This window comes from Python bivittatus, unplaced genomic scaffold (assembly GCF_059951505.1).
Source record: "Python bivittatus isolate LINGU-HERP-01145 unplaced genomic scaffold, Pbiv_v1 ctg000180_np1212, whole genome shotgun sequence".
In the NCBI taxonomy this organism is placed as follows: domain Eukaryota; kingdom Metazoa; phylum Chordata; class Lepidosauria; order Squamata; family Pythonidae; genus Python; species Python bivittatus.
Window position 1 is genome coordinate 3,809,307 of NW_028277047.1, and position 27,883 is coordinate 3,837,189.

A 27,883-nucleotide genomic window follows, 5' to 3' on the forward strand; every position below is an offset into this window, starting at 1 on the left:
GCTTCATCGCAGTCGACTCACTCCAACCAAGGCTGTTGGCCTGTGGGTGGCAACCGCCCCGGCATGCCCGAGGCCTGAGCCGAGCGTTAAAGAGTCCCCGTCTCCTGGGCTGGGGCTGGCTCGGGTAGAGCAAGCCTGACTCACCCGGAGAGACAATTCGGGTCTTTGCTTGCGAAACGGTGAATTCCAGGCCTGCAAAGACGCCCCGTCGAGCTGCTCCGGGCTTTCTCTGCTCCTTGGCAGCCTGGCCCTTTGCCCACGGCCTCCCTGGCCTGGCACGACCCCGGGCCGCCTTTGAGCAAGGACGGGCATTGTCCCCCGATGGGCGGCTCTGCTCACTCCCTCCCTTGCCCCCGTGGCAGGGCAGGGGCGACTCCGTGCATACTTATGAGCCCGGCTGCTCTCTGCAGCTGGTGGAAGCTGGGCACGGCTCCAAGGCAGAGAGGGGGAAAGAAAGAGAATGGCCTGTTGACAAGACCCCGGGAAGCCCAGGGGCTGCGTGCGAGGCCTCACGGTCCGTGCCAAACGCTCTCCCAGTGCCAGCCAAATCCTCCTGGGGATTAAAAGCAGGGGAGACACGCAGCACCGAGGAGGCCCGCAGGCCGTGGATGAGAAGGGGGCAGGAAAGAGCGGCCCCGGACCCAGGAGGACTGCAATGGGTGGCCACCGAGGCTGAGACTCCGGTGCCGCTTAAGACAGCAACTCGCTGGCCGACGAGGCTGCAGATGGCAGCCCCTCCGAGAAAGAAATCCGGGATCACGCTCAGCGTCCTGCCTTTGTGGCTGATGGGCGCCCCAGACTGGCCCGCCGGTCAGCTCTACCTCTCGGTCAGCCTCTTCCTGGCAGAGATGGTGGCCGGCCGAGTGACGGCCTCTCTGCTCCTGCAGGTTTGCGCCTTCCACACCCTGGAAGGCACGCTGGCCCTGGCGGTGAGCTTGCTGGATGCCCGGCTCCCCGCTGGCAGCCACCCCACCTGGAAGAACACCTTTGGATGGGCGCGAGCCCCGATCGTGGGCACCCTGGTGAGCGCCGTGTTCCTGAGCGCGCTGTGCGTGGCTCTGCTGGCCGAGGCCCTTCGCAGGATCGCAGAACCGAGGCTCCCGGAGCACCCGCTGGCGCTGATGGGAATCGGGGCCCTGGCTATCCCCATCCACCTGGCTAGAGAAGGTTTGCCCCGGAAACACCCCCCAAAGCTGGACATAGGGCCCTGCTGTAACAAAAGAAGCCTCCCGCAAGGGAGAAAGCAGGAAAAGGAAGGTAAGTTCCCACGGGGGTGCACAGGGGCGCAGGAGAGATGGAAAAGCCGAGCCGTATCTTAATTCGAGAAATCCTGAAATGGGATCCCCGTAAGAAAAATCCTGGGAAGGCCCCAAAAGTTTAATTTTCCTTTCTTGGGGGTGGAAGAGGCAAGCCTTTTTTCTCATCCGAAAAGTTGCTGGCCTCTTCAGCCACATGGGAGCATTCGTGGCCGCCAAAAATCGGGAGGAGTCCAGGAGCATCTTTCCAGACTCACACATTTTACCCGAGGGCATTTGCTTTCGAGGCGGAAGCTGAATCTTCAAAAGCTTCGGCCTTTTCAGAAGCTGCCAGACTCCCCCTGATTTTTAAAGAAGTGCTATGAAATCCGTCATCCTTTCAGACCAGGATAACCAGCATCTGAAATGAAGATGATCTGCCCGTTTACACTTTGATAATGAAAATGAAAGCTCCGAGTTCCTCTCTAAATAAAAAATACTCTCCACGAGCCAGAGAGGTCGTCATGGCCTCCCGTATCTTGCTTGTGGGAACAAGTAGAAGCCACTTTGAGACACAGGATGTTAGACTGGGGATTTAAATCCAGGTTTTTATCAACATTGCACTGTATGAAATGATCCCAGCCTGGCCTTGGACTTTCTCTTCCTCCACAGATCTTCTGGGCAACGGATCCTCGAGCCACAAACCACCGTGGCTGGAAGAACGTAGGGAAGGACCGTGGCAGACTCTTTATCTTAGATGGATGGTGGCTTGTTTTGGACCTGTGGCAGTTTTCCTGTATTCTCTCACTGTCCACCTGTTGTGGACTCCGTGCCTGGGGCAGGCAGTGTGTCTTGATCACTGCTTCAGGAACCCGTGCCGGCCCTGGGAAACGCCCGATGTTCTGCCACAACTGTCAGTCGCTTGTTGGCCACTGTACGTGGACCCCGGGCTCGCTGTGGTGGCCGCGGTGGCCCTCCTGTGCTTGGTCTGGCCCACGCTGAGGGCTTCCGCCCTCGTGCTCCTGCAAGCCGCGCCAGAGGGGCTGGATCTGTGGCTTCTGGAGCAACGCCTGCGTGCCACGGAGGGGGTGGCCACCGTGCGGGAGCTCCACGTCTGGCAGCTGGACGGCCACCGCAGTTCGGTGGCCACGGCCCACGTGGACTGCCTGGACGTGGCCGTTTACGAGCCGGTCGTCCGGAGAGTCAAGCGACTGTTCTGCGAACACGGCATCCACGTGGTCACGGTGGAGCCACACCCGGGGAGGCGCCCAAACGAGGGACACCGGCAAGGACCCCGTGAGAGGCAGCTGGGGCCAGCTCCCACCGAGTTGCTGGAGTTCGAGACCAGTGTGTGAATTCGGCGGGCGGAAGCCTTTGGAAGAGAATCGGGGAGGGGAAACGTCTCCCCTCTCCTCCCACCGAATACGAATTCTTCTCTTCCCCTTGTACCCCTGTCAGTGATAGAGGTGGGATGCCGGACCCCTTGGTGAGGACCACCGGCTGTAAATCTCAGCGCTCCAGTACTGTCCTGGAGGTCTATCTCCTCCACGCCCTGCGCGCCATCAAGCCTTGTTTTAACTGTGTTTCGTTCAGTAAGCCAGAATGACCGGGTTCACCATGACATTCCAGGATAATCCACAATGATCTTTGGCCGCAGCCATGGAGGTCCGAGCAAAGGGGGAGCCTTTCTTCTTCGCTCTTTTTGGGGAGGGGGTCGCGGGATGCTAAAACGAGAGTGACCGTAGGTCCCCTTCCCTGCCTGCTCCCTAAAAGTAATAACATTAAAAGCCATCGAAGAAATTAAATCGAAAGGGTTTTCCGTGGTTGTTTTTTTTAATCATGGGTCGTCAGCAGTGAGGATGGGAATTTAGGGGACAGAGAGATATCAGGAATCACCCAGGCATCTTCCTCCTTTCGGATGACCCCATCATGATCTGCCCTCCAACGAGATCTTCATGTCCTGGAGGAATAATTCATTCATTTATTTTATTTATTTATTAAATTTCTCCCCTGCTCATCTCCCCCCAATGGGGGAACTCTGGGCAACTCACCCAGAACATTAAAACCATCAATATATATAAATATGTAAAACAATTTAAAAATTAATACATACATTAGCTCCCATTACTGGCCATCGTTTGTTACATTACAAAGTTGTGGAATATCATCAATGATCTTGGAAGATACTTGCAATTTATTTAGGATTAATTGTTATATTGCATTTTTAATTCAGATTTATCTGTCCTGCAAACCGCCCAGAGTCGTTTTCTAACGAGATGGGCGGTGACAAATTTGATATATAAATAAATAAAATAAATAAAGCATTCCAAAGTGCAGCCTTATGGGTGCAGCTATGCACGCACACACAAACACACACAGCCAAAACCTGAGAGCTAATTGTAGCTTTTAACATAACTAGGCTCCTTCCAGATGTGTGGACTTCAACTCCCAGAATCCTCAGCAAGAGGCCAACATATTGGCTGAAGGATCCTGGGAACTGAAGTCCACACCTCTGGAAAGCTCCCTGGTTGTAGCCAGCTGGGGATAGCCTTAAAACCATGGGAAATAATTTGATCTGCTGTCCATCCAAACCCTTCTTATTTAATCTGAAAAGCGGCACACTCCAGTTTGAGAAGAACGGCTGTGTAAATAAGAAAGCCAGGACATTGCTGGGCATCTCCTGACTCAAGGAAGGGTTTGCACATCTGTGCAACAGCTTTCCTACGTTCACGGATTGCTTAAGGTTGTGGGTTTTTCGAAAGAGATGAGAAGAGAAGAGGATGAACCAAGGCAAAAGACAATCAGCTTCTCTTGAGGCGGGGGTGACTTCCTACATCTCACTTGACTCGATTACTCGAGCCACCTAAAGTCTGGGATCGCACCACACCCTGGCCACAAGGAAAGAACTAACAAAGCCTGATGATGATGATGATGATGATGATGATGATGATGATGATAATAATAAATATAATATTGATTAATATTGATTAATAATGCCACCTCTGAGTCCCGTGAACTCGCTCCTCTGCGTCAGGAAGAAAACCCCAGCTCTTCCCCCCACTTTTCCTTGCCCTCGTGTGGAGTCCAGAGATCCTGCCCGCCCTTCGCCTGAAATCGCAACCCAGGACTCTCGGCCTCCTAGATTTGGGACTCCTAGCCCCATCACCCTCATCCCAGTGAGGGATGAGGAGAGCGACGAACCAGGAGGATCTCCTGCTCCAGAGATGCAGGAAGAAAGAAAGAAAGAAAGAAAGAAAGAAAGAAAGAAAGAAAGAAAGAAAGAAAGAAAGAAAGAAAGAAAGAAAGAAAGAGAAAGAAAGACAGGGAGGGAGGGAGGGAAGGAAGGAAGGAAGGAAGGAAGGAAGGAAGGAAGGAAGGAAGGAAGGAAGGAAGGAAGGAAGGAAGGAAGGAAAAAAGTGAGAAAAGAAGGGAGGAAGGAAGGAAAGAAAATCTCGTAAATTTCATCTGAGACTCCAATGATTTGCAATAGAGGGGAATGATTTTTTTCTCAATTTGGGGGTGAACGGAGGGCGAGACCCCCCCTTTTTTCCCCCCAACCCCTGGGCCGCCTCCTTCTTAATACCTGGGGGTTGTGGTGGCGAAATCATTGCTTTTCTCAGTCGAGGTGGTCGTTTCTGGCTTCTTCTCCGCCCCTGGGGCCAGCGGTCCTTCCACGGTGGGCTTCCGTTCGGGCTTCTGGCTCGGCTGGCCCTGCTCTTCTCTCGAGGGCGACTCCTTGCCTGTCACGCTGTTCTTGCTGTTCTTCGAGGACTTGCTTCGCAGGTGCCTCTTAATGCCATCACAGATGGCTTTTACCTTCTCATTGCTGTCCACGTAGCCAGCACCATTCTGGGTGGGGAGCAGAAAGAAGATTCATTTCTTCGCAAATTGCCGGCTCGCCGTCACCTCCCGGCCCCAAACGTGGGCGCTCCTGAGATTCCCCAGCTCCAGATTTGGAGCGTGAATCTCTGCACTAACAAATCTTCCACGTTGGGAGGGTTGAGCAACCACAGCCAAACTTCCCAAAAATAAACCATGATACCCCTTGAAAACCATTACTGTGGATTTCAGAAAGATTCCAGTCCCCTCCTTGGCTGAGCCTCATTTGCTGAATAGCTCATTTGCGAGGAAACCGGGTGAAGTCTCGGCTCTTTGGCTAAACTCTGTGATCAGTGGCCCACCCAACGCATTTTATTTTCTATTTATTATTAGGATATTGATATCCTGCTGATGTCCCAAGGAGCCCTGGTGCTTTGCAGGATCTTCGTGTCAAATCAGGAAAAACAACCCTGTCAAGTAGTTTAAAAATGATCAAGCAAAAAAATGAATTTGCTCTACAGGTGGAACAGAGCTTGATTTTAGCAGAATGGGGGCAAATGTACAAATGTGGTTTTTGTGATATGACTTTGATCCAGATATATTTGCATCCTACCCTGCTGGGGAGGAGAGGGGCTCTTAACTTTAAGAGGTACAGAGCACTGGTGATCTACTACAAATGTCTCAGTGATAACTAAAATGCTGCAGGACAAACTTGTTTCTAGAACAACTTTCCCCTGCCCTGCACCGTCTTGATGTGCTGGACTACAAATCTCATCCTCCCCAGCGAGGCCGATAGGAAATGTAGGCCAACAGACCAGGAAGGGGTCAGGAAAGGTCAGAAGCTCAGCTGGACCATCTAAGTTCTGGTCTCTTCGCCCCTTTTTATAATCCAGTCTTTTCCTGCTCCGCCAAAGAGGTCAGCCTTTTCAAAAGCCTGAGATGCATTGCTGGTCTTTTCTGCACGGGGTCTGAACAAATAATCTGTTTGAACTATCAGGTTTTCAGCCACGTTAGTTCATCGGTTCCTTCACAAGCTTCATTTTTCCTTTCTGGGCAGCAATAAAGCTTTCTCAGCCTGACTTGAAGATGCTGAGGATTCATGAACGGGGCTTTGGCCCAGAATCTCATGGCCCCCCCATCTGGAAAACCAAGTGGGGGCTGCATTAAATGCCACAGCGGGTAGGTTTTCCTATTTGCCAAGCCAAAAAAAATTGCACTGTCATTTAAAGAGCGCGCGGGTGTGCATAAATCCATTCAATCTGGAGTCTCAAGTTACCAAAAATGCACCACTGGAAAAGCAAGCCGGAAATGCATGCGCGCTGAGTTACACGCACCACACACCCCGGTCTGCAAACCAGTGTTTTAAGCTGCCCCCTGATGATCAGGGTTAGCTGGCTGTCAGGCAGGAGAAAGCCGGTTTGGCCTAGGGAGTCTCCCATTTCAAAGGTGAGTCACGGCGGGAGAATTTCCACATGAAGGCGCATCGTGTTCGGCCCGAGCACCCTTCTCACCTTCTTGGAATGCAAAACTATTCCAGATTCTGGGAGCACCACTTCAAAGGCACCACTCTCAGCAATTTCCCCAGACTGGAGAGAAAAAAAAATGGCAAGGAAGAAGAAAGGAACGCATCAAGTATCAGCTCAGAACAGCTGCTCTCTCGCCCCCTCGCCTCCCTCACAAGGCCGTTGTGCAAATACAACGGAGAGATGTTTGGGCCAGTCTCCCTCATTGGACAAAACAGGGGGAGAGATCCCAGACGGATCTCTCCACCCAGCCACGCCAACCCTCTCTTCTCACACGGCCACCCACCGGTTCTGCCTTCCATGAAGGAAAACAAGTTTATTTGTCAAGAATGCCTCCAGGGTAGCTCTTTGACCTGGCCCAACTTGGGATGAAAAATAAATATAGAATATTAGCGAATGATCTTCCTCCTCTCTCCTCTGCCCTGAATTTTGTCTTGGAGTGGAGTAATGTGTCAGAAATAGTGAGTTTTTCTCACCGGATTATTTTCGCTCTCTCCCTGCCAGGAAAAAGCCCACAGATGTGCTAGCTTGTTTTCTTCCCACTTCTGCCCACAACTTTCCTTTTACGAAAAATAAAGGGAAGAGGAGGAGAAGGAGAAGGAGAAGGAGAAGGAGAAGGAGAAGGAGAAGGAGAAGGAGAAGGAGAAGGAGAAGGAGAAGGAGAAGGAGAAGGAGAAGGAGAAGGAGAAGGAGAAGGAGAAGGAGAAGGAGAAGGAGATGGAAATGGAAATGGAGGAGGAGGAGGAGGAGGAGGAGGAGGAGGAGGAGGAGGAGGAGGAGAAAGGAGAAAGGAGAAAGGAGGATGGAGAAAGGAGAAAGGAGAAAGGAGAAAGGAGAAAGGAGAAAGGAGAAAGGAGAAAGGAGGATGGAGAAGAAGAGGGAGAAGGAGAAGGAGGAGATGGAAATGGAAATGGAAATGGAGGAGGAGGAGGAGGAGGAGGAGGAGGAGAAAGGAGAAAGGAGAAAGGAGAAAGGAGGATGGAGAAGGAGAAGGAGAAGGAGAAGGAGGAGAGGAGAAGGAGAAGGAGGAGATGGAAATGGAGGAGGAGGAGGAGAGGAGAAGAAGGAGAAGGAGAAGGAGGAGAAGGAGAAGGAGGAGATGGAAATGGAAATGGAGGAGAAGGAGGGGAGGAGGAGGAGAAAGAGAAAGAGAAGGATGGAGATGGAAATGGAGGAGGAGGAGGAGGAGGAGGAGGAGAAAGAGAAGGATGGAGGAGGAGGAGGAGGAGGAGAAGGAGGAGGAGGAGGAGGAGGAGATGGAAATGGAGGAGGAGGAGGAGGAAGAGGAGAAGGAGAAGGAGAAGGAGGAGATGGAAATGAAGGAGAAGGAGAAGGAGGAGAGAAGAAGGGGGAAGGGGAGGAGGAGGAGGAAGAGCAGGAGAAGAAGATGGAGGAGAAGGAGAAAGAGATAAAAGGAGGAGGAGCAGGAGAAGAAGAAGGAGGAGGAGAAGGAAAAAGAGAAGAGAGAGATGAAGGAGGAGAAGGAGGTAGAGATGGAGGAGAAGATAAAGACGACATTCCTTCTAGCTCGTGTGACTCATGTGGGATGGCTTAAACATAGGCTTTAGAGTGGTTGGCTAAGGGGAGACCAATTCTGGTCAAACAGTGAAAGCAAGAAGAAAGAAACGTTGCTGCTGTTTTTAGTTCTAACAGACTTCCCAAATCAGGATTTCAGACAGGAAAAAATTGTTTGGGGATCATTCTGGCCACGTACGGATTCATACCGAGCCCTTCCCCGCCCTTCTGGGTTTGGAGGGTCGCTCTACCCCAACTCACTTACAATGTCCAGTTTGTTCGGGAAGGATTTCTCCAACAGCTGCTTAATCTGCATGAACTGAGGAAATCGATATTTGCAACACAGAATTATTATTGTTATTGTTATTGTTATTATTATTATCCAAAACATGCATGAATATCAAAAGGAAAAGCAGAGTAAGTTTCAACCCCACCACGATTCTATAGAAGGAACAGAAGGATGTCTTCTTACGCCTCGGGTTAGCAGGAAGAAGCATCCGGGGTAATATTAGGAGGGATCACAGGGCATGAAGTCTTGAAGGAATTAGGCACACAAAGGGAAGAAAAGCATTTGGGGATATTTCAGTGGGGAGACGAGGGCAGAGGAGTGGCCGAGAGGCAGGAGGGGAGCTGCAGAATGTGACTTACCCGAGCTTTGTATCCTCATGAACCTCTGCAACAAAGAGAAGAGAAGGGGGGGGTGGAAGATCAATTTGCAGGATTGCCAAGGAAGGAAGGAAGGAAGGAAGGAAGGAAGGAAGGAAGGAAGGAAGGAAGGAAGGAGGAAGGAAGGAAGGAAGGAAGGAAGGAAGGAAGGAAGGAAGGAAGGAAGGAAGGAAGGAAGGAAGGAAGGAAGGAAGGAAGGAAGGAAGGAAGGAAGGAAGGAAGGAAGGAAGGAAGGAAGGAAGGAAGGAAGGAAAAGATAGATAGATAGATGGGAGGGAGGGGGAAGGAAGGACGGAAGGACGGAAGGAAAAGATAGACAGGAGGGGGGCAGGCGGGCAGGCAGGAAGGAAGGAAGGCAGACAGGCAGGCAGGCTGGCTCTTAATCTGCACAGGTTACAGAAATACACTTCTCTTCCCTGTATATACAGTATGTTGCTTAAATATATACACTGCCAGATCGTTAACATATTAACAAGATAATATCCTGCTGGCTAACTTCTCCAGGGCTTCATAAGGCTCCATTCCCCAATCCGGGAAAATATCATCATCTTCATCATCATCGCCATCACCACCACCATCTCTATCGATGTTCATCCAGACTCACAGCTGTTTACAGTACATAAAATAGAATAAAGCACCTCCTCTAACTGTAAGAAACCATGAACCAATACAATAAACTATCTCAATTTTCCGGGGGGGGGAGGAAAAATCTCGCCTTCTTGATTCCCGCAGCTAACTTGGCTGCTGAAGGCCCAGAGCAAACGAGGATAAAACTACGGTGCCTTTTGGAATCCCATCCAGGTGACCAGTGGCAAGCCCCAGATGATTTTGCTCCAAACGGGGCCATGTGCCCAGACAGGCAAGAAAGCATTCGGGTGAAAATAAGAATGAACATCTAAAAGCGTTCCAAGTTCTTCCAAGTTCACATCCGCCCAACCGCTGCTCAACATCAGTGTCTTAGGAAGACAGAAAACAGGCACAAATTCTAGCGTGGCCCTAAAACCAGCTTCATGTCCTTAAAAAAAAGAGAAAAAACTTCCCCACACCTCCCCACCTCTTCTTCCTCCCCAGGAGGTGGAAAATCCAGACTCTACAGATCTCCCATGGTCTGGAGATCTTTGCATCATCTTGACTTCCTTCTAAATGTTAAAGTTGCCCTATTGATGGGTTGGGGGGGGGCGACCCTCCCCATCTCCACCGGTCTCTGCTGGAAGAGGACAGGATGGTGTTTCCAGGGGGAGTAGAGATCCAAGCCCCCCACCTTCCCATAGCTTCTTCTCCCCAGCTCACCAGAAGAAGATCTTCACTTCCAGCAAGGATTTGGAAGACATGGCAGCCCCTCGCTCCTCTGGGGGGGCCCAGAAAGAAAGGAAGGAGAACGGATGGCCAGTGAAAGGGGTTCCCCCCAAAAGAGAAGCTTGGTTAGGGATCAGGTCAATGAAGATGGGGGGGAAGAGAGTTTCACTGGTGCTTCCTTCCTTCTGGGCTGGACCTCAGAAGAACTGATGTTCCTAAGCAACCAGTGGAAAGTTCTGTGTTCACACACACAAATGCTCCTTGGGGCACTAATCTACTGAACGACCCCGGGCACACCAGTTCAGGGGTCCTTCCCAATGGGGGTGTCCCCTAGGGCACCCTTCACGAGGCCCGGCGCCCTGCAGATCCCTTGGGCTGCAATGCCCATCCCACAGGGACCACGGTCCCACCATGGGCATGGTCCACGCCCGGTCCAGAGGACGCTAAATTTGGGGAAGGACGGATTACGACGTCGTCTGCAGGATCAGGAGTTAAAAACGGGCTTGAAATTCTGATATCTGGATCGGACGATGAGTCAAACGAATAGAGGATAGAAAAAGGGACGTCAAGTTGAAATCTTAGAGTAAGAGTTTAATGTATGTTCTATTATATCTGTGGTTAAAGACGTCGGAAGTCATTCTTTTTTCGTATTTCTGCTTCTTTTTCTTTCTTTTTTCTGCACCCTTCCTTCCTTCCTTCCTTCCTTCCTCCCTCCCTCCCTCTTTCTTCTCTCTCTCTTTCTATTCTCTTTCTTGATTAATACCTACTCTTCTCTTCTCTCCTCTCGATTTTACCCTGTGGAGCCCAGAAGTTCTTGTCAGTTTTTATCTTTCTGTTCTTTTAAAAAATTTAATTAAGTTGTGATTTAAAAAAAAAAGGAATTCAAAACTGGCCTTTTCCATGGCCATCCGGAGCTCTGAAACGAAATAGGGGTCGAATCTGGGCGCCCGGGGTGATGTTTACCAGCTGGGCAAGGGTCTGACCCATCTATTGGGGAATGAAGAAGGCGGTTCGCCAAGTCGCGGGCATTTTTTCCAAGGAAAATAAGAAGTTCTGCCTAAGAAGTTCACATTACAGGAAGGGAGTGAGCGGGCTCCAGCCAAGAGGTACCTTGTTCAGATGGGACAACACACCTCTCAGAAGAATTTGTGGAATGCCACATTAGCTGGTTAAACATTCCCAAATTGGCCCAGGCTGGTGTTTTCGTCGCTTGTCCCAAGAAATGGAGCAGACGATCCGGGTGCTCCAATATAACCAAAACCCACGTGGATTTGGCTGAACGGAGGGGGGATTTGAGTTTTAGAGACCAAACTTCAGGTCTTTTCTATCCATCCTGTCTGCTCCTGGGCTCCATCAAATTGCTTTATTTTATTTATTGTATTTTATTTATTTATTTATTAAACTTGTCCCCGCCCATCTCCCCCCAATGGGGGACTCTGGGCGGCTTCCAACAGATTAAAACAATAAATAAATAGACAGTTAAAATTTAGAAGAGGACACATTTACCAAGAATAAAAGGAAACGGAAAAATCCAGGAGGCCGATTTATCCCATTGATCCCACGGTATCCGCAAACAGATTTCCGGCAGCGCAGCTATGCGGTCGCTCTTCAGAGGTCAGAGGGTGAGAGAACCCTTCTATCAAATTTTTTAAAAATCCCTGCATGTAAAAAAATAGCTTTTCAGGGATCTCTCCTTGCTCCCTGGCAGGCTTGCTTTCTAGGTGCGGGGAATATGTGCCCCTAGTCCACTGCCTCGGGAAGAGCTAGACTTGTGTTTCGGCAGCCAGCAGTTATTCAACAGGGAGAGGATGACCAGCCACCGAAAATGAAAGGGGCCTTGTCTGCCAACTGCTTATAGCTTACTCAGCTGGCAACCTGTTTGCACGGCTTAATCCCCTGGAGCCAACATTGCCAAGCTGAAATGACTATTCTTGAAGAGAAGGGATTACGGTAAATATAAGCACATGTTCTCTTGGGGGGAAAGCCGGTTTCCTGCCCCCTGGGCTTTCATTTCATCTTTTTTTTTTTTAAGATTCCTTCCCTTACAAACAGGGAAGCTGGGCTCGGGGTAAATCCAAATTGCAACAGCTTCGGGGCTCCGCAGGGTAAAAACGAGAGACGCATAGCGGCCCCGAAGGATTTTAGAGGGAAGGGCGAATTCCCATTCAGCAACAACAGCAAAAAAATCCATTCAAAGACGACGTTGGGGCTGGCTGGGATCTCCAGGAGGCGAGGAGAGATTTGGGGTCCTTCTAAAGAATTGCATTTACGCTTCCCCAGTGTCCCAGCTCCACAGACAGAAAACGTGGGAGAAAAGAACTATGCATAAGTTTTGCAACTTTGCATAAAGAAAAATATTCTGCAATGGAGGGGGGCATGGAGAAGACTTAAACTGAGCCCCTTAAAGCAATGTTTCTCAACCTTGGCAACTTTAAGACGTGTGGACTTCCACTCCCAGAATTGGAGTTATTTATCATTGATCTGACCATGTTGGTAAGCGTCGTTCTCATAAAGGCAGTAGATCCTGCAACTGTTTAGCTTGTATTCAGACAGATGCAAATTTACAACATTTTCCCCCCTTTTCTATACATTCTTGGCCCCAGGAGATCTTTCCCAAGTTCTGTTTCTGTGCAATTGCTCAGCTCATTGTCTCTGAGCCTTTTCCAGTTGTTTTTCCCAGAAATATAAAAGCTGGAGCTGGAAATGGCGTTTTTTACTCCGACACGACAAAACCTTTGAACCAGACCTGACGTCTTTGAACAACATCTGGATGGTCAGTGTCCTGCGCTGCTCATCTGGACGCAATTGTATAGCTTCCTTATCTTTGTCTGCTGAACTTGTTTTTTTACTGCTGGGGGAGAGAGAGAAATAGTGGGGAGAAAAATCAGGATGACCAAGGCAGAGGGACACGGCTGGTTTCAATCATAAATGACGTCTAGGGGTTACGACAAGCCGTGCAAATAAAAATACCTGGAGTCTTAAGGTTAACAATGCTCATAAAATTTTGCATAAGTTTTGCAACATTGCATAAAGAAAATATTCTGCAATGGAGGGGGGCATGGAGAAGACTTATACTGAGGCCCCTAAAGCAATGTTTCTCAATCTTGGCAACTTTAAGACGTGTGGACTTCAACTCCCAGAATTCCCCAGCCAGCATGACTGGCTGGGGAATTCTGGGAGATGAAGTCCACACGTCTTAAAGTTGCCAAGGTCGAGAAACACTGCCCTAAGTGTTTAGCTCAGGGCATATGATAAGAGACAAGGGGATTTCAAACCAGGAATGAAAACCTGGCTTCACCCATCGCATTAAACACGGTTTTGCTGAACTGTGGTTTGCTGAATCCGCCCCAAACTGGCTGGGTTCGCCCAACATTCAATCGCGGTTTACGAGCCACTGTGGCTGGGGTTGGCATGATGTTCATCGCAGCTTAGCACAAGCTGGAGGGTCTGTCGGAGGGGGGAGGGGGTCAAAAACATCAAAATGGCGGCCACCACCCTTGGAAAAACAGCAGGTTTTGGTCACACAGATGCCACCTTGATGTTTTGGACCCCTTTCTTGTGGACCCCCCAGAATCCAGGTGTGAACCAGGGTAGTGGAGCGACCAAAATGGTCCCAAAGAGATTTAGAAGCGGCTCCCTCTAGATTTGTGCTCCCTCATTGTGTTGAACATTCGCTTTTTTTGTCCTTGGGAGCGATGGCCGGAGTGTGATGGGAGTTGTAGTCCATTTTCCCTAGCCTGCAGCAATTCACACTGTTTCAAAACCTGCTTGAAGAACGTGGTTTGGAAACCAGAAGAATCTGGTGGGTTTTGGGGGGTAAATCTCATCAATGCTGGTTTATGGAGAGTCTCTTTTCCCCCAGTTCCATGTAACTCTCAGTGCAATGTTTCTCAACCTTGGCAGCTTTAAGATGGGTGGACTTCAACTCCCAGAATTCCCCAGCCAGCATGGCTGGCTGGGGAATTCTGGGAGTTGAAGTCCACCCATCTTAAAGCTGCCAAGGTTGAGAAACCCTGCTCCATCGGCTTCTCCATCTGCAGCCTGAAAAACGACTTCGCCAAAGAAGAATAACCCCCATGAAAAGTTCCTCCTGCAGAATTTCCCCATCGCGCTTTGCATTCGAGCCGCGCACCAAACCAGCCCCGTCAATGGAGGACGTTGAGCAAAACTCTCTTTCTGCCACCGAATTGACCTCTCAGGACCGCCCTTGATCCATAAGGGACATACTTGGGGCGTCGCATCTGCAAAGAAGATCCAACGGAGCAGCGTTTTTCCGACGCCCACGGATCCACCGGCAGGAACACGGGATCCCCCCATGCACATCCTCGTGTCTTCAGGCCTGGACTGTTTAACGCCGACAAATTCCCCCCGTCCTCCAGTCCCCGAACGCTGCCTATAATTGCTGCCTGTCATCACATTCTAGTTAAGAAGGAAATTACACAATACAAGGCTGCTTTTTTTAAAAAAAGAAAGATTGCTTGGCAGGGAGTGGAAGGAAAAGGAGACAAGGAAAACTTCCAGAAAAACATCAACAGACGGGGAATCGGGAGGAACAAGACTCATATGTCCAGCTCTGAACATGCAATCTTGGGTGGTGCTGACAGACTAGCATCAAAACAGCGATGCGTCACTCTTTTTTCCGAGGAAGACATCCCTTGGAGTCCTGCGAATGAAACCTATAGAAAAATAAATAACTTTTCCACTGCTTTGCACAGAACCGTGCCCGCCCGTCGTGCAATTCCTACAGATTTTCCCACGCCTCTTTTGGCATTTTTATTCCAATTTTCTCAAGCCTGCTTACACCGGCATCCTCTGAACAGCCTTCCCCACTCCTCCGACCCGTCAATCCAGGGAGGGGGACCCTCCGAAAACAGATTAGAGCCATTCGATTCCAAGCTACTGAAATCCTTTAAACCCTGTTGCTATTTTACAATACAATACAAATACAAAATACTTTAATGTTTAAACCAAGTTTAAAACATATACAAGGAATTGGTCTTCGGTGACGAACAGCAAGATCGACAGTGCGTTTGGATAGCGACAGAAAAATAATCAACTTTTTCAAAGGAAGAAGCTGAGAGCCTTCAAAACGTCAACCGGTGTTGAAAGGAGCGGCTTGGGCTGATACGCGCGTGCTGAAGTTGGTGGAGCAAACCACCATTGGTGGTTTCGTGCAAGGGGCTCAAAGAAGCGTTGGCCACGCTTCTGGAATTGAAATAGGACATTTGGAGGGGGGATCCCCCAGGTTTGAGCCGTGGGAAGAACTGAATTTGGTTTGCTTTTTACGAAAAATAGGTTGATTTGCTCTTCAGCTTAATGCTAGAATTTGGGGGTGTTTCTTCACTTCAAAATGGCAAGTTTGGGAAAAGCCATTTGGGGGCTGCCAAAGAAATCTTAGGAAAAGGAGTAATCATGAAATCTTAAAGGGGGCGAAGAGTCACTAAATGTGTTCATTCTTGGGATGTAGGTTGGAAGTCACTTCTTGATATATTTCTTTTTTCCTTCTTTACTTTTCTCTTTCTTCTCTCTTCCTTTCTTTCCTTTTTCCTTGCACTTTTTACTCCTTTCTCTTCTCTTCTCTTCTCTTCTCTTCTCTTCTCTTCTCTTCTCTTCTCTTCTCTTCTCTTCTCTTCTCTTCTCTTCTCTTCTCTTCCCTTCCCTTCCCTTCCCTTCCTTCCCTTCCTTCCCTTCCCTTCTCCTCTCCTCTCCTCTCCTCTCCTCTCCTCTCCTCTCCTCTCCTCTCTTCCCTTCCCTTCCCTTCCCTTCCCTTCTCCTCTCCTCTCCTCTCCTCTCCTCTCCTCTCCTCTCCTCTCCTCTCCTCTCTTCTCTTCTCTTCTCTTCCCTTCTCGCCATGAAGTTTAGTTCGTATTAGATTTTACGATTATAATCAAGAGTCTTAATAAAAATGACAGGCATCTATAATTGATATTCAGACTTTTGATTATAACAGCAGAATCAAATGCAAATTAAACTTGTAAAGAAGGCAGATTGCTCAACCCAGCCCGGAGCTATAAACTGCAACGAAAATGTGTCCTGAGCACCAGCGAGGTCCAGCCGATGCAGCCCCCTCGGCGTGTCTCCCGACTGCTTACCGAAAGCGAACCACAACAATGCCTGCAATGAATCAAACGGGTTCCTTCCTTCCAGCTAAGCTTGCCTAAAATGCAGGGGAAGGTTCAAGAGTGAATCAAAACCGTTCCCCGATAAAATTAAGCCCTGAGCATGTGTGCAGGATGAGTGCGGTGGCCTAATCTGGGGATCGGAATGCGTCGCCCTCGTGCGCAATGCACCGTCTCGATTTGCAACCGAGATCTTGATTGTTTTTAGAGCGGCGAGCTGACCAAGCATCGGCTGGGGCCTGCAGCAAAAAATTAAATGCCATAATCCGTTTCCTGTGATTCATTTGCAGCTGAAAACAGCCCCGACCGCACGCACGGGGCGTCCTGCTTAATGTGCCTCCAGGGAGTCCATGTTTGGTCGTGTTGGGGTTTTTTTTGAACACCAAACGGAAAGTTGGGCCAATTCTTATTCTCCAACAACACCCTCGTCCAGTTCTGGGTTATCCTTTTTCATCAGCAGGGTCTTTTTTCCCCCGAAGCATGGAGCAGCGCGGGAAAAGTGCTGGCAAGCCCCACCCCTCGGTGACATCACCAGGCGAGCCCCTCCTTTAGCTGCTTGGGCCGCGATGCGGCTGCAGGGCAGAGCTTGCGTAGTGATGTCATCGCGTCTGCTCAGCGCAAAAAAAAAAAAAAACTCTTGTTCCTCGCTTGCCGGCAAAAAACAGGGCTGGCTCGTTTTTTGCCCGCAATTGTCAATGACCGGCCAAGAGCAAAACTGGCTACGGCTTGCTGCTTTTAAACGTTGCCTGTTTTTTTCCATCTCTGGTTGACGTGACGTGACCGCAGTTGCTCTGTTCTCTTCCTTACTGTTCTTTTTTTTATCTTAGAGGTCTTACGCATCGTTTCTTTGCTTTTGATCGCCTGGGGCAGCCTTGGACACAATCTTTGAAAAGTCTCGACTACCCCATTGGACCGAGCCATCTTGTTTGGTTTGAGCTTAAGAGATTGGGCAAAGCAGCCTCCGTGTTTGGAGGCTCTGCACTGTGGGCGTGAGCCTACCCTGTTGAACAAACAACGCTCCTTCTTGATTTCACGTCGGCCCTTCCTACAACCAAGCTCCGCAGGATTCCCAACTGCCCAAACAGGGAGGTTTTAAAGGAGAACCCAAAGCAGGCTTGAAATGGGCTCCTCTTAATCTCCAGTTGCTCAAAAGCTGCCCGAAGCTTTCGGGAGCTCCAGCTGAGGTCCTCCAATGCCTGCATCGCTCGCGAAAGCTTCGCCTTCAGATACAACCGGTCCATCTGAAAAGCTGCCGATTTTCAGCTCAGGTTTCCCAGCTGGATGGAAAGAGGTATGCATCAGCGGCAGGCTTGCGGGCAGAAGGAAAGTCACGTTCTTCTGGCCATGCACTCCCAAAAGTGATGCTTCGTAGGGAATTCCTGGCACATTTTTTCAGGGCACATCCAGCTTCACCAGCAGAGCCACAAAACCCAACTGTAGAGGCATTTCCTCCCCATTCGCCCCACTGGTTTCTCAATCCAACTCGGTCACTTTAAGACGGGCAGACTTCAATTCCCAGAATTCCCCAGCCAGCCATCTTAAAGTGACCAAGTTGGACTGAGAAACCAGAGGGCAGAATGGGGAGGAAATGCCTCTACAGTTGGGTTTTTCATGAAGGTCCTTAAGGTATTCTGGAAACTTCACCAGTTTGGTTACTTTAGAGCAGTGTTTCTCAACCTTGGGAACTTTAAGACATGTGGACTTCAACTCCCAGAATTCCCCAGCCACAGGGAATTCTGGGAGTTGAAGTCCACACATCTTAAAGTGACCGAGTTGGATTGAGAAACCAGAGGGCCGAATGGGGAGGAAATGCCTCTACAGTTGGGTTTTTCATGAAGGTCCTTAAGGTATTCTGGAAACTTCACCAGTTTGGTTATTTTAGAGTAGTGCTTCTCAACCTTGGCAGCTTGAAGACGTGTGGACTTCAACTCCCAGAATTCCCCAGCCAGCATGGCTGGCTGGGGAATTCTGGGAGTTGAAGTCCACACGTCTTCAAGCTGCCAAGGTTGAGAAACACCACTCTAGAGGATATTTAGGGACAGTTATTCACACAAGGCATGATCCCAAAATAATTTCTTTCAATGATTTCCTTCCGCCTTCAACTTTCTCATGGCAAATCCAGAGAACTTGGCCATTTCTCCTTAAAAGAGGCAGCAGATATACGGTACCGGCCCATTAAATCTTGCCCTTTTGGTGTGATCATGAAAGAAGAAGAAACATCTTCGGTGCTGTTTTTGCCTAACCCGCTAAGCCCCAATGCAATGGGTGGGATCTGGGGCGAACACCATCGATAAGATCCTAGCGCTTGCGGTTTGAAAATGCATTTTTTTGCCTTCACTTTGGGAGCGAGTCAAATCCTGCTGGCGCCGTTTCCCTTCGGGGAGAATAATGCTGTTTGGACCCTCTGCAAAATGTCTTAAAAGAAAAGAAAAACCGTCTCTGGACACGTCCCCTGGTGCTCTAACTTTCCTGAAAAACGGGGTTCGGGGTTCAAGAATGGGTTTGTTGGCATCCATCTGGGTGGGAAGCGTGTTTTTTCCACTCTGCCCCCCGCAGTCTTTCTCTTCCCTCTTCGTGGAAACCGTCAGGAGTGGATCCCAATCGCACAAGCAATTTACACTTTTCTGCCTTCGGGGAAGCGCAGGCGGGGGACCCTAGTCAGTTTCTTCACGTTTTCCCCCCTTCCTCTCTGTGAAACTGACCACACACCGCACACTTTCACCAGGGAACAGAGTGGGAGTGAGAAACGCCGGAGGAAACGGAGCTTGGCTGTGCCCGGGAGTTTAGGGAAATTCAATATCCAGAGAAAGCAGATGGAAAAGTGTGTTTGAAGAGACGGGGATGGAGGGCGGCAAAGACTGGACGAAGCAGCCACGCCTGTAGACATCAGCAACTATTAATAAAACGATTCATAAAATAAGCTGCATTCAGGAAATCAGCTTGCCCTGTTGCCAGGCCTGTGGATTGGACACAGTGGATTGTGGATTGGACCCCACATTCCTTCTGAAAAACATCTGTTCCATATGGAACAGCTTTGGCCCTCTTTCTAAATATTTACTTTAAATCACTCGTGTTGCAATTCTTCCTGGGAACAGAGAACCGCCTCGCTCCTCTGACTTATCCTTCGAATATTTCACGGTGGGGAGCCGATCTCGTTGAAGCCAGCTTGGGCTCTTGGTAAGGCAGGTAGCGCTTTTAGGAGTCGTGTGAGGGTTATTTAAAACGGGAAAGGGGTTCCCCTTTAAAAAGATTGTGATGGAAGGAAAGGAAGATCTTCTGAATAAAACAACCCTGCCTCAAAATGTGTGCCTGGTTCTGTCTTAAGAGAGCAAAGGGGATGGTCCTGAGTTCAAATGTTCCATCCATCTCTGCCTATCATCTATCTATATCTCTATCCATCCATCCATCCATCCATCCATCCCATCCATCCATCATCCATCCATCCATCCATCCATCCATCCATCCATCCATTATCTATCTATCTATCTATCTATCTATCTATCTATCTATCTATCTATCTATCCATCCATCCATCCATCCATCCATCCATCATCTATTCATCTATCCATCCATCATCTGTCCATCCATCCATCCATCCATCATCTATCCATCCATCCATCCGTGTGTGTCTGTCTGTCTGTCATCTATTTATATCTATCTATCTATCTATCTATCTATCTATCTATCTATCTATCTATCTTTCTCTCTCTATCCATCCATCCATCCATCCATCCATCCATCTCTGTCTGTCTGTCTGTCTGTCTGTCTTTCTATCTATGGAGTCCTTGGTGCTCTCTAAGCTTGGTCGTTTGCTTGCAGACGTTTCGTTACCCAACTAGGTAACGTCATCAGTGCAGGAGAATGTGAGGTTTGCTCCCCGTTTATGAACGCTAACTTGCCCTGCCAGTGTTGGCGGCGGTGCAGTTTTCTCCTTGGTAGTTCCTCGATTAAGCTATTGTTTACTGCTTGATTGTTTGCCTGAGTTGGTAATTCCTTTATTAGGGTATTGTTTTCTGCTTGATTGTTTGTCTGGTGTTAATCCCTGCTTATCTGAGTGTAGGTTGCTGGAGGGGTTATGTTCAGGTCTTTTTTGTTTCCTTCTTAGTTTTTCATTGTCTCTTTTGAATGATGTCTATGTGTCTATTGATATCTATCTATATCTATCTATCTATCTATCTATCTATCTATCTATCTATCTATCTATCTATCATCTATCCATCCATCCATCCATCCATCCATCCACCCACCCCTCCCTCCCTCCCTCCCTCTCTCCATCCATCCATCCACCCATCCATCCATCTAACCCTAACCCTTGCAATTTAAAAATTAGCACAACATTGACTCGGAGAGGAGTCCCCTAAAGAATGGGAAATTAAGAGGTTCTGCCTCCATCGGTAGATTCTTTGCGAATCTAAGGCCACCCTCCAGCTTTAAAAGTAATTATTTTGAGGGGGATTTTTTGTTTAATCTTTTCTGATAAATATAGAATTAAGAACTGCAATCTGAGTCCATTTGCAAGGATCCTCTTCCTGAAGTTATTTTGTGTCGGGCCCTTTTTGGCAGACAACAGGATCGTTGTTTTGAAAGTTAACAAATAAAACACATGGAAAAGTCAGAGGGCTGCGGTCAGCAAGGGAAGACAAGGAACTGAAGCTGGGAAAAGAACTTTTCCACATCTGCTTTTGAGGTTAGGAAGACAGACTCACACCCCGAAGAACGTGGGTGCAAATTGTCCCAGCCCGATGGAACGGTGGGCATCTGTTGCCATTCCATCTTCCATCTGGAAAACATTGAATTTTCCTGGATGAGGCACAACAGCTGGCCAAACTCAGCCGCGAATGAAAACGCCAGTCTTGGAACATGGATGTGAAGAAGTCAGAAAAAAAGCCTTTTTTCTCATTGTACTTCTGAGTGGGAGGAAAAATTTCTCAGGGACAGAAGCAACAGAGAGATCCCGTGTTCGGTCAGCTTTATTCTCCCCCGATTCTTCCCAGCAATAAAAATTGAACATCCATTGGCAGAATGATCCCTAAGTTCATGGATTAGGTTCAAAGAGTTGCTTGCTTAGGCCAAACCAAGAGAATTAAACTGAGCCCAACCCCATCCACCCCCCCAAAATACTATTTTTTACAATCAAATGACTAAGCCGTGTAAGGTCAAGTCAGACCGCAAATCTGTCTAGTACTGTCAGCGCTAGACAGGAACTTTCTGAATCGTGCACTGAGCTACAGCTTTACTCCTAAAAGTAAAAGAAGGATCTAGTCCTCATGGTTCAAAATAAATAGGTGTTTGTTAAATAAGCAGAAAGGAAGCGGCTGCATCGTACCAAGACGTACCACCGAAACAATGCTGACCAAGATTTTCAAACAGGAGTTTTTCCCCTACTTGGAGACACCGAAGATTGAACCTGGCAACATCTACATGCCAAATTTCTAGAACGTAAAAACTTTCCTTGATAAGGAAGAGGGGCTGGATAGGGGAGCAGAACTTGCAACCTTCTGGATACTGAACTCCAGAATTATTTATTAGGGGGTGCCTAAATTGAAAAAAGTAAATGATGTGAAATTGTCATTCCCCGGCTGGCATGAAGGAGTTGAAATTTGCAGCAAATTTCCTCCTGCACAAAGGAGATCACAGCTGCTGGAAAGCCTCTAAGGATCGGGGCAGTTCCTCCTTACAGATGTGTGGATAAGCAATGACCACGTCGGATGCAAAAGCTTGATCGAGGATTTTGAGAGAATCATCTTTTTTTGGCCACAGCTAAATTTCTCTGGAAGAAAACAACCTGGAATCCCCTGACACCGGACACATTAAGGCATTTCCCAAAGGATCACTGAATCGTAGAAGGTAACTGTCGGGAGGGATCTTTGAAATCATGGAGTCCAACCCCTGAAGCTGAGCTATGACAGATCAGAAGATGCTAGCCAGCCATGAAAGTAGATGCCCCAATACAGCTATTTTTCTTCAAAGTACCCCCAACCATTGCGACAGCCAGAACGCAGATCTCCCCACCCCAGAGCCCTTAAGCACGGTCTTCCCATCTGGTGTGTCATCAGCTCACACAATTGCCCAGTCGTGAGGTGGACACCAGGCTGGGGATAGCTGTACTTTTGCGCGTGAAAGAGAAAGAGAGGGAGCAAGAGAGAGAAGCGAATAAATACATAAATAAACATAATTCACAATATCTGCATTGGAAAATGCCTCTATGTTCCAATAACTAGCAGCCATCAGGAGGAGGATATGACAGAAAGGGGAGGGGAGGGAGGGAGGATGGAGGGAGGGAGGGAGGGAAGAAGGAAGGAATAGAGACAGAGATGGATGGATGGAAGGAAGGAAGGAAGGAAGGATGGAAGGAAGGATGGATGGAAGGAAGGATGGATGGAAGGAAGGAAGGAAGGGGGAGGGAGGGAGGGAGGGAGGGAGGGAGGGAGGAAGGAATAGAGACAGAGAAGGAAGGAAGGAAGGAAGGAAGGAAGGAAGGAAGGAAGGAAGGAAGGAAGGAAGGAAGGAAGGAAAGGGGAGGGAGGGAGGGAGGGAGGAAGGAAGGAAGGAAGGAAGGAAGGAAGGGAGGGAGGGAGGAAGGAAGGAAGGAAGGAAGGAAGGAAGGAAGGAAGGAATAGAGACAGAGAAGGGAGGGAGGGAGGGAGGGAGGGAGGGGAAGGAAGGAGAGAAGGAAAGAAGGGAAAGGGAAAGGGAAGGCAAGAGGCATGATTTCTTTGTCCAGAACAAGCATTTAAAAAAAAAACAGCATTCTTTCTGCAAAATCTCAACACACGTTAAGATTTCTTCATCTGCTGCACAAATCTGTTTCTCCCCCTAAGTAGGGGAAGAGAGGAAGACTTCCACAAATGCCCAGCCCAGGGCTGCCTCTGGACCTGGGCATTTCCTTTCCCGGGCCGTTGAAGACCATGCAGGGCAGAGGCACCCAAAGAAAGCTTGCTCATCAGTGGGGTGGCATCTGCGCTCCTTACCATTCAGACGCGAGACCTGCTTCGTGGAACAGGATGGAGGTCTGGCAGAAGGGTCCCCGCCACCCCACCGCCGTGGACCCAGGACCCTGAAAGCAGGACTTTTTCAGGCCAAGGAGGCCTTCGAAAAAATGGGGGGGGGAACCAAGACCCCTTGGCGTTTCTCCTTCCTTTCCCCTTCCCTGATCATTAATCAATTGCATTAATCAATAAAGAGAATCAGTCCCAACATAAATTCACTATTTTCCCTCTTCGGTCCCATTTAAAAATGGTCGTCTAGCAGGAGAGGGAGGCTTTGCTCCGAAGTTCACGCACAGGACCTCCATCTGTTGGGCAGCCCCCTCCATGATTGCCCCACAGCGTCACCCCCCAATCAAGAGATCGTCCGTGAACGTCCGACAGAAAACGAGTAGAAATTGGGAGAGTGAAGGCCGGGGAGACCCCATCACAGCCGTTCCTCCGTCCGGAAAGAGCTGTTGGCGGTCCCGGATTGTCCCGAACTCAGCTCTCCGTCCAGGATGTTATCCAAGGACCCGTGCTGAACGGGTTTGGCTTTGCGGAAGCAGAAATGCCATAGCAAGGCTGAAACGGCCACGAGGATCAGAGCCGAGGCCAGACCTGCCGCTATGTAGATGTAGGTCATCTGGTGAGCGGGGGTCCGGACCAGCCGGCAAGGGCCGTGGTCCTGGACGCCGTCGTCCGTCGGGCTGGAACCGGCTCCATTGGACGCCACGACGCAGAAAAGATATTCGGTGCTGGGGACGAGCTGGGAAGCCACCGTGAAGCGGAAGGAGCCGTTCAGAGGCGGCCCCCAAATGAAGTCCTGCCCGATGGCCTGGTACTTCAGGCGGTACTCCTGAACCGTGGATGAGGGGGCGCACCAGTGGAAGCTGGCTCTGGTCTCGCTCACGTGGACCGCCCGCAGGCGGGGGGCGGCTGGGGCCACGTCCGGGCCAGTGACCCCGGGACACAGACATGGGCTGACCCGGTTCAGTTCGAAGCAGGGCACTTGGAGGTGTCTGCAGCGGTCGTAGGCGCAAATGGGCAGCGGCTGTGGGGAGCCATGGGGGGGGCGATCGGTCGCCTGAAGGCTGTCGTAATAATCGTAGTCGTAGTCGTCGTACTCCGGAGGGGAGGCCCTCTCCTGCCCGGATATCGGGATATGGCTCCCCAAGGGGTGAGGGGTGTATCCGCCTTGGATGGGTTTGGGCAAAGGGTGGCCCATGCTGGTGGGGGAGCCCTGGGGGCACAGCATCAGGAGCCCGCAAGCCACGATCGGGAAAAGCGCCCAAGGTTGCATGGCTGCTGCAGAGAAACAGGAGGGGGCATCCGTGAGAAAAAGAGCATCGTGGACACGGGGAGTCCTTGGGGCGCTCTGAGCTTGGTGGTTTCCTTGCAGACGTTTCGTGACCCGACTAGGTGACATCATCAGTGTGGGTGTGGGTGGGGTTTGCTCCCTGTTTATATGCAGTCGCTTGCCCCACCAGTGTGGGTGGGGGTGCGTTTTTCTCCTTGCTAGTTCCTGGATTAGAGTACTGATTACTACAAACAGGGAGCAACCCCACCCTCCCCAGCCCTGATGATGTTCCCTAGTCGGGTCATCAAACGTCTGCAAGAAAACCACCGAGCTCAGAGAGCCCCAAGGACTCCCCAGTTCAACCCTGAGCCCCAGAGCTTCTCTTCGATTGGATATCTGACATACCCAAGATTATTCTCTTATAATGCAACCGGGGGCTTCCAGTTCAGAACAGACCTTGTGCATACATTGGGTTGAAGCATGCTTCACAGCCAGCCACTGACAGCTGGGGTCTCCACCGTACTGTTAGCGGCGTCATTTCTGGGGACGCCATCACGCCGCAAGATTGGGGCTCCGTTCTTCTGAATAGAAGGCCCCACTCTCAGTCCCATTTTGTTTTTATTTTTCATTGGGTCGTTTACCTGTTGCTTCGATCCGAGCCAGCTCTAAGCCAGGTACGGATGCGACGTCTAAAACGATCCCTGAAGGCCCAATCTGAAAAAATGAATACCAGTGCTGGTCGTCCCGTTACGAATCAAAAGTCTTCTGAAAAGACTTTTTACTGGTTTCCAAGAGGTAGTGAGAGTGGGACCCTCTTCTTCGGGGGGGGGGGGCAACCTATTTCAAAGGAAACCTCGCCCAGAAAATGCCACCATCAATTTATACCTCGTCTTTCCAGTGAGGACCAAAGACAGCTTATTTTGCTGGGCGGGGGGAGGGGGGGATGTTTTTCTCCTCTGATTTTATCCCTCCCAAAACCTGGTAAGTTGGGAAACAAGGTTCAAATCAGCCCATCCGGGTCCCACACTCTACTTGAAGATGGGTGGACTTCAACTCCCAGAATTCCCCGGCCAGCATGACTTCCGGAAAGGATGGGTTTAAAGCAGTGTTCTCAACCTTGGCAACTGGAAGATGGGTGGACTACAACTCCCAGAATTCCCCAGCCAGCATGACTTCCGGAAAGGATGGGTTTAAAGCAGTGTTTCTCAACTTTGGCAACTGGAAGATGGGTGGACTACAACTCCCAGAATTCCCCAGCCAGCATGACTTCCAGAAAGGATGGGTTTAAAGCAGTGTTTCTCAACCTTGGCAACTGGAAGATGGGTGGACTACAACTCCCAGAATTCCCCAGCCAGCATGGGAATTCTGGGAGTTGAAGTCCACCCATCTTCCAGTTGCCAAGGTTGAGAAACACTGCTCTAACCATTACTCAGCACCCTCTCCTGATGGGCAATGCAGACATCTTGCAACCCTGGCCAGGGGTGGGAGCTAATCTCATCAAAGAAAGAAACAGATTTCCAAACCCTTTCAAAACTGGCATCGGGGAGAACACTGAACTCGAAGCCAGTGTCGGGGAGTTCCCCAGACCGATTCCTCTGGAAAACGCTTATTTTTCCCTCTTCCGCAGCCCCCAATCCACCTGTTTCTTCCCCTTCCTTCATCTTGGGCGAAAGGGCACAACGCCACGCCCTCCCCAAAGGAGATGGCTTCTGCAGGATGAATGCCAACACCTTTTTGCACCGTGCCCGGGGGGGGGGGGACACTGAGGCTCAAAGTGGGGTGCACCAGTTGGACCCCGGAGGCCGTCACCCGGCGTTGGCAAGGCGGTCCACTGGTCAGGAAAAGCAGAGAATCAACCAGCGGTGGAAACCCAGTTGCTCACCTGGCGTGCTCAGCAAGGTCGGGCACAAGTCTCAGCTCGGGTTTGCAGGATCACGATTCGGGATCTCAGCAAAACCCTCGAAGGGATCCAAATCCAGCAGTCCAGATCAGCTGATGGGGAGACAAGGAGAGGCTGCCCGGGATTTGGGGCTGGTAAAAACAGGGGAAACTGGGTCTGTCTCAAGCTCTTCTCAACACCACCTTTCCAGTTTTCCAAACTGGTTGGGATTCAGCACTGGGGATCTGTGCAAGGCACGGAGTGATCTGCTCCACGACGCTCCCGAAGAAAACTTTTATATCTTACTCATCGGATGACTTCATCTCCCCTCTTCACCTCCCTCTTTTTACAACTGGGTCCAGCCAGTGGGAAGCAGCGAAACAGCAGCCAAGGGGGTGGATTTGCTCTTCTCGTTTTTTCTTCCTTTTCGGCCTCACCCCCCGCCCCGGCCCCCAGTGCAGGTGTCCATGAAAAAAATTAAACCATGCCTTATAAGGACTGTTTGCACCCTCCCTGCTGTGTATCCGCTCAGCAAAAAAATAAAAAAATACAGACCTTTAATTCTCTTCTGGAAAAAAAAAAAGATTCATCAAGAGCTGTGAAAAGACAAGGCAGCCAGAGAGGAGGAAGAAGTGGGGGGCGGGGGGGGGGAATAAAGATGATTTTTTGGACAAGTCAGACAGGACTCATCTCAAACAGACACATTTCCTGTTACAACCCAACCTGGATCACGAATTCAACCCAGCCACCCCATTGCTAATTCGTCAGGTAGACGCTTTCTCGAGGGCATAGCGCCCAACCCCTCCACTCACCAAGAGGACTTGCCTGTCCATTCTTGAGCACCAGCATTTGCGCCCATTTTACAGACAAAGGGAGCAAGGTCGGCGAGAGCAGCAGTGGAGGTCAGACCGACAGATCAGCCGGTCCCCTTCCCCCTCCCCAACATCTGGCTGCAGAGTCTCTACCAGCCGTGGAGCAGACCGACGTCTGGTTCCAAACAACTGCTCTGTTTGGCACTTGGCAACCCAGAAGGTGTAATCAAAGGTTAGAGGGTGAAATCATGGTTTCTCTGAATCACAGTCAGTGGCTGCTTTGGGATGGAAAGTCATGCACTTATTGGCTGAGTTCATACAACAGGGGTTTAACCTGACTTGGTGGGCTTCAGCGCTTTGTGGTTGAAAGCGTCACGCAAACCTGGAACGTTTGACAACTTTGCCTATTGTCTGAACCCTGAAAACTGGGTTTATGCAGAAACCAAGTTAAACAGGATGGTCAGAAGCCTATAATAATGGAACGGTCTACCTACAGAGGTTGTGGGTTCTCCATCTTCGGAGGTTTTTAAGAGGAGGACAGCCACTTCTTAAGGAAGTCCTTGTGCAGGAAAATCAACTATACTGCAGAGGGTTGGTTAGATGACCTCTGGAGTCCCTTTCAATTCTACAATTCAATTCTATAATTCTATCATTCAGTTCTACAATTCTGCAATTCAATTCTGCAATTCTAGAATTCAATTCTGCAATTCTATAATTCAATTCTACAATTCTACAATTCAGTTCTACAATTGTA

At 49.6% G+C, this 27,883-nt stretch overlaps 2 protein-coding genes across 3 annotated transcripts; one reads left to right on the forward strand and one right to left on the reverse strand.

The window, feature by feature from the left end:
• The first annotated feature begins 725 nt into the window (after positions 1–725).
• On the forward strand, positions 726–2,590 carry LOC112542309 (proton-coupled zinc antiporter SLC30A1-like). The gene is made up of 2 exons (XM_025174851.2): positions 726–1,257; positions 1,908–2,590. Exons 1-2 carry the CDS (start codon positions 726–728, stop codon positions 2,588–2,590), a joined length of 1,215 nt encoding a protein of 404 aa, XP_025030619.2.
• Positions 2,591–22,808: 20,218 nt separating this feature from the next.
• Positions 22,809–26,565, reverse strand: LRRN4CL (LRRN4 C-terminal like). 2 transcript variants are annotated; one of them, XM_025174854.2, is made up of 2 exons: positions 26,321–26,565; positions 22,809–24,443 (listed from the first exon to the last, which is right to left on the reverse strand). In XM_025174854.2, exon 2 carries the CDS (start codon positions 24,439–24,441, stop codon positions 23,587–23,589), a length of 855 nt encoding a protein of 284 aa, XP_025030622.1. In that variant the 5' UTR covers positions 24,442–24,443; positions 26,321–26,565; the 3' UTR covers positions 22,809–23,586. The 2 variants fall into 2 exon arrangements, with proteins under 2 accessions (XP_025030622.1, XP_025030621.1); XM_025174853.2 differs by having other exon boundaries at positions 22,809–24,446.
• Between the last annotated feature and the right edge of the window lie 1,318 nt (positions 26,566–27,883).